General features: G+C 46.8%; 1 protein-coding gene across 12 annotated transcripts in view; it reads right to left on the bottom strand.

Moving 5' to 3' along the window:
• The window catches only part of KIAA1217, a 326,913-nt gene that overhangs the window by 37,300 nt on the left and 276,719 nt on the right, over positions 1 to 12,894 (bottom strand). For all 12 annotated transcript variants that reach the window (XM_082647790.1, XM_082647780.1, XM_082647782.1 and 9 more), the window contains one exon: positions 7,729 to 7,895. In XM_082647790.1, coding sequence (XP_082503916.1) covers positions 7,729 to 7,895 — 167 coding nt within the window. The remainder of the gene's footprint in view (positions 1 to 7,728; positions 7,896 to 12,894) is intronic.

Raw genomic sequence — 12,894 nt, 5'->3', positions numbered from 1 at the left:
CACCAGCACTTTAAAACATGACATTTAGGGCTTCCCTGGTGGCGCAGTGGTTGAGAGTCCGCCTGCCGATGCAGGGGACACGGGTTCGTGCCCCGGTCCGGGAAGATCCCACATGCCGCGGAGAGGCTGGGCCCGTGAGCCATGGCCGCTGAGCCTGCGCGTCCGGAGCCTGTGCTCCGCAACGGGAGAGGCCACAACAGTGAGAGGCCCGTGTACCACAAATAAATAAATAAACAAACAAACAAACAAACAAAAAACACATGACAATTAGTTTTGCTTAGCAGGGATTCTAAATTCCAGTTAATAAAACTCTATTTAAGGTATAGTTTACAAACTAGAAAATATACCCATTTTAAGTGCACAGGTCAATGAGTTTTGACAAATGTATACACTGATGGAAGCACCACTAAAAAGGGAGACAACATTTGTTCTCACCCTAGGAAATTCCTTCATGACACTCTGCACGCAATCTCCTAACCCCCAGCTCAAGGAAACCACCGATACGCGTTTTGTCCCTCTAGCTTAGTTTTTCCTGTTCTAGAATGTCATACAAATGGAATTGTACACTATGAAATGTTTTGTGTCTGGCTTCTTTCCCTCAGGATATTGTTCTTGAGATCCAGCCATGCTGTTGAGAGTTTTAGTAGTTCATTATTTTTCATGCTGAGTGGCATTCTATTGTATGCATTTAGTACGTTGCATGTAGTAACTTTTTTAATGTTTTTACATATTACTTGATTCTGGTGATCTTGTTTATATTCACTTATTTCTGGAAGCATCTTTTTTTAAAATTTATTTTTGGCTGTGTTGGGTCTTCGTTGCTGCACGTGGGCTTTCTCTAGTTACGGCGAGCAGGGGCTACTCTTCATTGCTGTGCAGTGTGGGCTTCTCATTGTGGCGGCTTTTCTTGTTGTGGAGCACGGTCTCTAGGCGTGCAGGCTTCAGTAGTTGTGGCTCGCAGGCTCTAGAGCACAGGCTCAGTAATTGTGGCGCACGGGCTTGGTTGCTCTGCAGTATGTGGGATCTTCCCGGACCAGGGCTCGAACCCGTGTCCCCTGCATTGGCAGGCGGATTCTTAACCAGTGCGCCACCAGGGAAGGCCCTGGAAGGTTTTTTTTTTTTTTTTTTGCAGTACGCAGGCCTCTCACTGCTGTGGCCTCTCCCGTTGCGGAGCACAGGCTCTGGACGCGCAGGCTCAGCGGCCATGGCTCACGGGCCTAGACGCTCCACGGCATGTGGGATCTTCCCGAACCGGGGCACGAACCCGCGTCTCCTGCATTGGCAGGTGGACTCTCAACCACTGCGCCAACAGGGAAGCCCTCTTTTTTGATTTGATATTACACAATCATGATTGTGATTTGCGAGTAATGCCAATTATAGTTTTAACTTTCCCATCCACGTGCCTATTTTTTCTTTTTCCAGCCCTACTGCACTTGCTAGGATATTCAGTACAGAGTTAAACAGAAGTGAGAGGAGGCTTCTTTGGCCTTGGTCCCGATTTTATGAAGAATGTGATAGTGTTTCACCACTAACTATAATGTTTTCTGTAGGATTTTCAGACATCCTTTATCAGGTTAAGAAAGTTTCCTTCTACCCCAAGAGTGCTGAGTGCTTTTATCATCGGTATTGAATTTTGTCACGTTTTTTCCTGCACTTACTGAAATGATATGATTGTCTTCTTTATTCTGCTAAAAAGGTCAAATACATTGACTCATTCTTTTCATATTAAAACAACCTTGGACTCCTGGGGTAAAATCCAGGATAATGTATTACCCTTTTTATATATTGCTGGATTCACTTGGTCCTACTTTGTTAAGGATTTGTTACATATATTTTCATGAGGCATATTGGTCTGTGGTTTTCTTTTCTTATAATATCTTTGACTGGTTTTGCTCTTAGTGTAATTCTGCCTTCGTAAAATGAGTTGGGAAGCGTCCTCTATTTTCTGAAGGAGTTTTTTACTTTCAGTACTTTCAGGATGTGATGCCATTGTTTTTTGACTTAACTTTTGTCTCTGAGAAGTCAGTTCTTATTTACCTTTCCCTGTATGTAATGTGTCCTCCACCTCCCCCGGCTGCTTTTAAGATTTCTCTCTTTATTCTTGGTTTTCAGCAATTGCTTTTGGTGTGGTTACATTTGTGCTTATCCTTTTAGGAGCTTATTAAGTTTTTTGGTCTATAGATTTACAGCTTTCATCAAATTTGGAAAAATTTCAGCCACTGTTTCTTCTAGTAATTTTCTCTTCCCCCTTGACCACTTAATATTGTCCCAAGAACCATTAAGTTTCAGTTCGTTTTCTTCAGACTTTTTCTTCTCTATCCTTCAGTTTGGACATGTCCATTGCTATCTTTTCAAGCTGACTGATATTTCATTTCAGCAGTGACTAATCTTCTATTAAGTCTGTTGAGATATTGTGTTTTTAGCTCTTGAAAGTTTTACTTAGTTTTAAAATATCTTCCATTTTTTTTGGTCTCATTGTGTCCATGTTTTTCTTTGAATCCTTGAGAATGATTATCACAGCTGTTTTAAAGTCCTTGCTGATGACCTCGTTACCCCTGTCATTTCTGATTGGTTTCCACTGACTGATTTTTCTTAAGCTTACGGGTCACATTTCTCAGCATCATCACCTGTCTAGTAACTTTTGACTGAATGCTGGACATGGAGTTCTGGGTTTTGTTTTCCTTTACAGATGTTAGACTTCCTTTGGCAGACAGTTTAGCTCCTTGTGGACCATTTTTGTTCTTTAGAAGCTTGTGTTTAAGCTTGTCAGGGTGAATCTAGGGCAGCCTTTACTCTAGGGCTAGTTTAGTCTTAAGACCGAAGCATGGCCTTTCTCTGATTGCTACTGAATGCCCCAGGTGATTAATAAAACCTCTTTGTGCCTGCTGGTTCAGACATAAACATCTCCCTGTGTGAGCTCTGGGAAATTTCTGGCGTACAGCCTCCCACTTTGTGTCTGGCTTAGTGGTCTTTCACAATACACATGCTTGGATTGCTGGTAGACAACGGATCCACAGATTTACGTAATTCTTTCCCACAGCCCTTCCTTTTATTTGGTACTTCGCTCCACAGCTTCTCGCTGCTTCAGCTCTCTACCCTCAGCTCAGCTGGATGGTCAGTGCTCTGTCTGGGTTATCCCTCCCTGCGTCACAATCTGAAGCGTCCCCAGACAGAAAGCTGAGGAAGTTACAGGTTTCACCTCCTTTCCTTCCGTCCTAAGGATCACACTCCTGTGTTGTCTGTTGTCCAATGTCTGAACAGAGTCGTTTCTCACATCTACTTATTTTTCGGTGTTCCAGATGTCAGCAGCAGGAAGGCAAGCACAGCGGTAGTTGTCCCTTCATCTCTGGAAACTTCAGTTTAGTCTGTGCCTTGACGTTTCTACAAAAATACTCAGACGGAAGTAACGCTCTTCGCTATTAAAAATTTAAGTGGACCAAACAAGTTATCCATATCAGCTTCACTGAGAAGCTAGGAAACTGCCTAAACCTAATTCCCCCCACCTCAAAATGGACACGTACCTCACATACGCATTTGATTTCTCAGGTAAAATTTAAGACCGTCGGTCTTGCCAACAGTGTCGTTTAATTGAACTGATTTTGCTGTCCAGCAGTGACAGTAAACAGTGGCTGTACAACAGGTCAGGAAGTTTCCTAACAGCCAGACCCCAGAATGACTCCTGACCACCCAGCTTAGCTCCCCAGGCTGTAGGGAACCAGGTATCGGATGCCTTTTCACAAGCACGTGTTATCTGGGAGATGTTGCCCCGTCTTAGACAGCCTCTGTGTGCAGGTCTATCTAGGGCTTGATACATTGTATGGCAGCCTGATTGTCAACTCCTGTGCTAGTCCCATTGATTATTTCTGCCTGGTGGGGAGAAACAGGCCTGCTCAGCACGGGCCAACCTCTCGAGTGCTTTTCTCAGGGACACACATTCCCATGACCGTTATTTTCAATGTCAGAAGATAAATGAGACTCTGGCACATTTTTATGAGGCGCTATCTTATGAAAAGACACCTTAAGATAACTGCTGAATTATATCATTTCAAGTACAATGGCCCTGTGTCCTGCTATGTTTCTTTTTTATGTTGATGTCTTACCTCTTCCCTCTCTTGGGAACACACAGTAAATTCTCAGTAGTCTTAAAAATGGAACACCAAGTTCAGAATAATCTAATTTTCAGAAAAGAAAAAAATTGTGGGAACTGGAGACAAAGAAAAAAATTGTGGGAACTGGAGAAGGAGGCCAAGTCTCATCTGCACCCCCGAGGAACTTGAACCCGCTCTTCCAGAAATTTCTCTCTCCCCTCAAGCCCACAAAGGGGGGCAGAACTGCAGCCACTTCTGTGGATACTGGACGACCTTAGTAAAACCCAAGTATGGTGGCATTTTGCAAAAAAGATGCAGCTCATCACTTCTGTTTTCTTTCTACATCATACCAGCAAAGGTAATAGACAATCATCTTTTGAAGGGCACATTTATTAGGTGCCAGACCTTCCCCTGTCTCTTTTTCCGTTGTTGCCAGCTAACTGCAGGTGCAGCCCTTACCTGGGAGTGGGACCATCACAATGTAAAAGTTCCATATAGCTCTTATCGTTTATGACTGAGCAGAGAATACGTCTGATTAGCCACTGGGAATGAGGCGCATTGTTTAGAATCGGGGCTTTGAAGCCACTGGGTGTGTTTTTCATGCTTACAGGGTGTTTCTGTCTCACCCCTTGTGATAGCTGGCTGAGATCTCAATTTCCAAAGGGCATCTCAATGGACTGAGAGTTCATACTATCTGAGAGCAGTAGTTCTCACCCTGGGACGTTCTAGAACCACCAGTGCTTGGCCTTTGACCCATACCAATGAAGTCAGACTCTGGCAGGGGTGTTTGGGTATCAACATGTCTGTGAAAGGCCTCAGGTGATTCTAATGCATAGCCAGGATTAAGAACCGTTCTCTGAGACTGGTAACTCACGCGAGACTGGTGAGCAGGAAGACAGGAGCGAAGTTTTCACGTTTTTTTTTGCATCATTTTCTCAGGCTCCTTCACCTCCCTCAACATTCTCTTTGCCCTATTTAAATCTATACGCCCCACAATGCCTGCATCAAATTTCTGCTTTGGAGAATAATCCATCAGTTCTGCAAATGAAATGCTCAAATAGACTATGCTTGACAGTCTAGGATTTCCCCATTGATTTAATTATCTAATTACTGGAGCCGGCTGCCAAGCACAAACAGATTTCATTCATTTTCACTATTTTATAACACAGTTCAAAGAACATTTGAATTTCTAATTCAATTTTTGTTCTTTTGAGACTGTTCTGGAGTTTCGGAGCTCTCTAATCATAGCTCCATTATTGGGCTTATAATCATTTTGGGGGGTTGCACTTTACTTTTGGTGTATAATACATGTGCTGAGGGGGGATTGGTGCTGAGATAGCTTAATTATTCTAAACTGGTTTTGTCTCAAATAGACTCCCCTTAAAGCTGATGGGGGCACGGAGGATGCCAAGACCGAGGTAGAAATAAGAGCATCCAGGTTAGGAAACAAAGTGCTTCTCTTCCCCCACGTGCCTGTGCTTTAGAACTGTACCAACGTCTCAGCTCAAGAGCACACCTGCTCGGTGTCCTTTACCCAGAAACCAGGAAAGCTGAGCAGCTCTGGGGCAATAAAGAAAACTGCGTGGTTAAGATAGTGTCCCGGACTTGACTAGAGAACCTCTTTGTTTGAGAAGCTGTGATTTTGCAACTGAGCCTCCCCAGTTCATGGGTTACAAGGAGCGGCAAGTGGGAGAGCCCTCCCTCCTGGCCAGAGGACCAAACACTGCCGGCCACCAGCAGGGTGATGCTGCAGCCTCACACATCACGGCCTAGGTATCAAATTCGCCACACCTCAGGGCAATTCCGCCTCTGCCCCAAACCAGCAGATGCTCACTTTTGAAAGCAGTAGGAACTACCATACACACGACACATTTAGGAATTTTTTTCTTGTGAAGGTCCAACCAGGAGTGCACAATTTCCCGATGACCAGCAGGTGGCACTAAAAGGCAGATGCAGCGCAAGATGGGGGCTTAACCTCCACAACCTCCAGGTAAGAACCTGGGAGCCCACAGACCCTCTCTGGCCTGCAGAGTACGAAATAACTGATTTTTAAATTACCTTCCAACATTTTTAGAATGAGTACAGGTATTTTATATAAAACCTCCAGATTCTCTTGAAATACTGAAACATCTAGAAACAATGGACTCTCATTCTACCAGGTCAAGAGCTGCCTGGAGCTGAGTGGCAACTGTCCTTTAGAGAGGCCAACTTGTCACTGTCCCTCGTCCACTCAAGTTAACGCCAGACACTGTGGGCACTGGATTTTGGCACCCTGCACACACCCTCAGCCCAACCTGAATACTTCATTTCACTGCAAAGTGTCTTTAAAATCACAAAGCAAGGAGAAGCGAATGTAAAGGATGGGGAACTTCCCCGGTGACACGATTCAGAAGAGGATTTAAGTGAATTTGCATGGGCTGTCCAGGAGTCTGGGACGTTGCCTGAGAGGCAGAGTAGCCTTTGGGGACCTAAGCATGAGCAGCCTGCTCGGTGATGGGACCTCAAGGCAGGCTCTCAAGCTACCTTCCCCTCCTGTTTGTTCTCCAGTAGGTAGAGGGCAAGGGGAAATCATCTTCTAAGCTTTCCTCAGGCCGTGGAAAATGCAGGACTCGTGCATCGGCGAGCTGAAGGGAGAGAGCAGCTGTGCTCTGAAGCCCTTTCCTTCCTGGACGCACCAGCACAGGAGCCTGCAACCCACTGAGGGCACCACAGCTGTGTGGCTGCTCCTGGCTACGTGTGCCTTGTACTAACGTTTGCACTGGGAGCTTCTCGAAGTCCAGGAGGATACCCGGGTATAGTCTAAGCCAGCACTACATGCACATTCATCAACCTGCCACCAAGGGCAGAGAGACGGGAGACTCATCCGTGGAGCAGACAGATGATCTCACAAAGGTACACCCCCCTCCCAGGTCCTCAACGCCCTGCCTCGTCAGATTCATGGGATTTGTTCACCCAGACCCGTGACACGAAGGGTCATTTTCCCCTGCCCTTTGCTTCCTGTGTAGTGCATAGATTCCTAACAATGGGAGCGAGTCAGGAGAATATCGCGGTGCACAACAATGGGAACGAGTAAGGAGAATATCGCGGCGCACACACACACCCAAATAAAATGCAGATGTTCTTCTCAAGCCATCTACGATGGCTCCTCTTCCTTAGGAATTCACCCTCCGGTCTGAACTCCTATTTCTAAATACACCATAGCTCCTTGCAAAACACCTGAGCTGCCCGCAGCACCTCTGCACATGCTCAGTGGGGAAGAGCGAAGAGCTAAACACTGTGAAGCAGGAAGTCGTAACTGGCTTTAGAACGCTCCACGGGCTCTTCTGCTTTCAGCTCTCCTCCAAAAAGCACAGGCTTAATGCTTTTCTCGTGTGTAGAAGCACACCCAGCTTAGAGAGGAGGCTACAGACCACCACTGCAGTGGAAGGCTCTAGACCAGGGTTATGTGCGTGCGAGAGGAGACCACTGCGGAACGGCGCCTGCACCCTGGTCCTCGGTTATCCCTAGAAAGGATGGTGGAAAGAACCCCGAGAAGGTGCCGTGGGGCCAGGGATGTGGAAGGAGGCCGATGGGAGGAGGAGGAAGCTGACTGTGGGCCATTAAGTCAGCGGACACCATCCACAGGGAACATGGTCTGTACCTGGAGCTGTCGCATCTGCTGCAGCTGGAGCCTGAGTTCGGCCACACTCCTCTTCATGTCGAGCAGGCTCATGTGGGCGGCGGAGGTGGCAGCAGGCGGGAGCTGGCTGGGTGGCCCCGAGGACTCCAGGGCGCCAAGAGGCTTCCCGCCGGAAACCTGGGGAGTTCCTAGGAGAAAAGAGCAGCAGAGTCCCTGAGAATGCCAGGCAGGAAAGTCTAAGCTTCAAGTCCCATCCCAACAGACTACTGGTAACTCTGAAAACGCCCATTTCCTTCACGATGAAAAGAATCGTAAAAAATGACACTGGTTCTCTAAAGGGCAAAAAGAGGGAATCGAATTTAAATAAATTAAGGAACGTGCATGCAATGTTATAGGGTGTAGTCTGTAGAAGTCATGTTCTAGAAGTTGGTGCTATAGGAAGGGAGATCACAGAGCGGTATGTCCAACATGATGCCATATTAAGGAACCTAGCTGTCTGTCTGTCTATCCACGTGTCTTCTTTAAACACACAGGTTTGCACAGAAAAAAGACAGATGTACATATAACAAAGTGTTAACAGTAACTTTAGCTGGTGGCATTCTGTGAGTTTGCTATTTTTGATATCACCACTTTTTGTATTTTAAAATTTGCATAGCGAGTATCTATAATTTTTTTGGCGGGGGGCTGCACCGCATGGCTTGTGGGATCTTACTTCCCAGACCAGGGATCAAATCCATGCCGCCTGCAATGGTAGCACGGAGTCTTAACCACTAGACCACCAGGGAATTCCCTATAATTTTATAATAGAAAAAATAACTTAAAACTCTGGGCCCTAACACAGGCTGCTTCCTGTGACTATTCCCTATAGGCAGATGTATCCCAAGAACACCCACTTAGTTCTGGGCAGAGATGTGGCCGATCACCAAGGGGAAACTAATAGGAACTGGGTGCTCCCTTCGGGTTTCCAGCCCCAAGGAAGCAGGACCTCTGCGTACACCTCCTTTAGTGAGAAAATCAGGCATGACGCGAATATTCTTGAGGAGAAGAATCAAAAAAAGAGGCAGCAGAGAGAAGCTCTTCCTCAACAGTTTTGTTGCTGCCATAAACTTCTGCTCCCCGAGTGCAACTTAAATCATCCTCATGTAGTTCCTAAGTCCATCTGGGAAGGGCCTGATTTGACCAAGTCTGTTTTAAAAATGTCCCCCAAAGGATCCCAGGTAGCGCTCACAGGATCGGCGAGGTGTGGGAATCAAAAGGAGATGCTATTTCCTTTTTAGGACAATGCAATTCTGTGGAAGAGGCTTCAAGTAGAGAGAAGACAAGGAATCCACAACACACACACACACACCCCCCTCACTCACACCTGAAGGGGCTGTTCAGCTCTCTTTCCTGTAAGGGACAAAGTGGAAGGTTTGCTTAGTTCAGGCCGGCCTTGCACGGCAGAACCTCTCGCTGCTCTGTGTACCTGGAGAGCTTAGAGCACAGCAGCCTCTCTTTCCATCTAGGCTCAACAGCCGTGGAAACCTGTCCTTCCCCAGGTTGCACAGCCCCGCAAGCTGCTGCCACGGCTACGGACGGTGCGCCAGTGAGCAAGGAAGTGCCTCGAAACCGTCCTCTGACTTGCGTGGCCTCAGCAGTGCCAACGGAGAGCTGACGGAGCACCAAATTCCTCACCCCTGGGCGCCCGTCCCAACAGAACTGGTCTCCCAGCTCTCGTGGCCCCCTTGGAGAGTCGGGGGAACACATGGGAAAGCATTTGAAGGATTTACAAAGGAGACCCAGCAGACCAGACGGTGAGCTTTTTGTTATCTTTATGAGCCCAACTGGCCACTTGCGTCATCACCAGTCATGACTCTGACCGACTTTTGACCATCCCCCAGATCAACGTCACCCTCGAAAGAGCAAGATTTGCCATCTCTGTAGTTATTCCAAAGAGGGTTCCCTAACTGTGAAGGTCCTCAGTGCAAGAACATCCAGTAACATTTCCAGTAACAGCAGCCTGTCCGAGTTAACACAGCACCTTCAAGAACAAGTATTCTGAGGGGATGACAATGAACTGGAAGTCTTCCTTTAAGACTCAGGTTACGTTATCATCACTCCACATTCTCAGGCACAGGTGCGTGTGTGCACGCACGCACGCGTGCACGCACACCCACCTACCCTCACCACACAACTTCATCTGTACAAACGATGACACCCTCAAGGTGTTTCTCCAACAAAAATGACACTGCGCTAGCCAGCTACTCCTGTTCACGAATGAGAACCGTCCTGCTAATGCCTCAGTCAAATGAAGGCACATATTCCTTCAACAATCGTGCTTCTCCTCGTATATTCTGAGGTCACCGTTGCACCTTGCCGACATCCTCCGTGGAGGAGAGGCTCAAGTTTACGCGCCATCTGCGAGAATTGAGTACCGATAACGCGTTTAAAATATGTCTTTCACAACCGAGTTTCTTTATGGAACCTATGCTCATGTATAAAATTTCCTCATCTATAACCTCTTAATCCACTGAGTCCGGTTTCCAACTCCATCATTCACTGCACTGGCCCTTTAGAAGGTGGCCAGGGGTCAGCTGTCAATCCAACAGACGCTGCGTTGCCATCATGGCACCCTGATGTGATGCTGGGCTTCGTCAGTCACTCCTTTCCTTCTCAGTAGCTGAAACTTTCCTTTCCCTCGTCTTCTTCCCTCTCCACAGCCCATCTTGGCCAGCCTCTTTCCTAATTTCTTCCTCGGCCAACCTTCTGAATCCTGGCCTGCTTCTTCTCTCACTGGACGTGACTTCAAGGGAGGTCACTTCCACAACGCCACCCGCCAAGGTCCTCCACACCTTTGCCTCCAGCACACGATTCTCTTTACAGACCCGTCCCCATACCTTCATGCTGCTACAGGACTTTTCCACAAGCAGGTTGAATTTATTATTTCTACTTATTTCCCCCAAATCTCTTTTGAACTCATTTTAGCCAATGGCACTATTATTCACTCAAGTATTTAAACCAGAAACCTGGAAGTCATTCTCAGCATCCACTTCCTAGTTGTGTGACCTTGGGCAACTGACTTAACCTCTCTCTCTCTCCCTCAGTTTCCTCATCTGTAAAATGGTTGTAAGGGTGATTGTGCAGGATGATGGAATTAACACATAAACTGCTCCGCCTGGTGTCTGGCACAGAAGGACCCCACTGTGATTGGCTGTGATTTTTTTTTTTTTTACTTTTTAAAAAAATTTAGTTTATTTTTGGCTGTGTTGGGTCTTCGCTGCTGCACGTGGGCTTTCTCTAGTTGCGGTGAGTGGAGGCTACTCTTCGTTGTGGTGTGCGGGCTTCTCACTGCAGTGGCTTCTCTTGTTGCAGGGCATGGTCTCTAGGCACCTGGGCCTCAGTAGTTGTGGCACGCAGGCTCAGTAGTTGTGGCTCGCGGGCTCTAGGGCACAGGCTCAGTAGTTGTGGTGCACGGGCTTAGTTGCTCTGCGGCATGTGGGATCTTCCTGGACCAGGGCTCGAACCCGGGGTCCCCTGCACTGGCAGGCGGATTCTTAGCCACTGTGCCACCAGGGAAGCCCTGGCTGTGATTATTTCTCTAAGCAGAGTGAGGGGGAGGAGCCCCACCTGGAGCGGCAGCAGGTGGCAGTGGTGACAGGCTGAGAGCTATAGGCAGGTGCCCCAAAATCTATGGATGGAGCTGATCTGGTGGGTGCGGACCCCGAGTGGTAAATGAGTTCTGCTTCAGATTAGTCACGGGACCTGGGACCCACTCTCCGAATCCACATGTGGGGTGGTCACATTCTAGTCTAGGGAGGAGAGTCAGGCAGTTTATCCTCAGAACCTCCCTTCCCTGCACCTCACCCTCTCCAGGCAACAGCCTCTTCTTCCTCCTACCAAGTCCGCTCTTAGGTAACTTACTTCAGTCAGGTATATCTTAATATAAATCTTATTAAGTACACATTTGATGGGAATTTAATGGGTTTGGGGTTGGCCAGACTGGCTGCGAATCTTACTAGCTCCACAGCTAACATCTTCTTTACAGGGTTATGTGTTTAAGTGATATAATACACTATAAAACACAGGCTATGACTGTGAAATGGGAAGTTCCTTCTGTTCTCTTATACCCACGGTCAACCAAATATTCCTAAAGTAACAGCAAGTCTGGGTTTCCCTTTTTCATGTACCCTTGGCCAAATGAGCTTCCTTGACTTACTACCTAATTCCGTGTACTTGTCTACAGAACAGGGATAATACTCCTCGTCGCTAACTTCGTAGGATTCTGGAAGAACATATTTTGCACGCCGTACAAGGCTGCTATGGCAACGAAAGCCCTGTGGACCACATGTAGCCCTGACAGATGAGAATGAGAAAGACCAACCTCAGCAGAGACGCAGGGGAGCAAACCCACATGTGTGTTGCCAGTGGCACCGAAAATTGGCCCAGCCTTTCAGAAGAGAGAACTGGCATGTGTCACCAGTGCCACTGAGCTGTTTGTCCCTTTGGCTTTATTAACTCCACTCTGGGAAATGCATCCCAAAGAAATGACACCTACTCCTTCCCCCATGCTTCAAAAAAGACATTTGCAAAACTTTTTCGAAACGAAGAAATGAAGCAACCTACATTTCTTTAAAGGGACTGGGGCACCTTAACACAAAAGGATGAGGTATCATGATGTCATGAGATATCTGTAAAGGGACTGGGGCACCTTAACACAAAAGGGTGAGGTATCGTGATGTCATGAGATAGCACGTCATGCTTGGTGGAGCACGCTGATGTGTGTCATGTGTGTACGGATGTGTGTTCAGTGTCGTCATCTGGAACATGGGAATCATGAGTGTACCTGTCCCACGAACAAGTTCAGCTTAGAAAAGCACTTAGAACAGTGCCCGGTACATAGGAAACTTCACTAAATGCTTCCTATTATTACTATTAATTATTATTTTACCAAAAGGGAAAAGGAATAAAGAAGAATACAAACCAGTATGTACATATCGATTAGAACAATGGTATTGGATATGAATAATTTCTAGAATAGAATCCAGAGCAGTGAAATGTTTTAGTGTTTGGTAGCTTCCCCCTCCCAACCCCCCAACTTTACTGGTTATAATTGACATGTAACACTGTACAACTTTAAGGTGTACAATGTGTTGACTGGATACACTTACACATTGCCACATGATTATTATCTAACTCGCCCATCCTGTC

The sequence above is a fragment of the Grampus griseus genome, assembly GCF_964374135.1.
Source record: "Grampus griseus genome assembly, chromosome: 2".
In the NCBI taxonomy this organism is placed as follows: Eukaryota; Metazoa; Chordata; class Mammalia; order Artiodactyla; family Delphinidae; genus Grampus; species Grampus griseus.
This window is presented reverse-complemented; position numbering and strand designations above follow the sequence as displayed.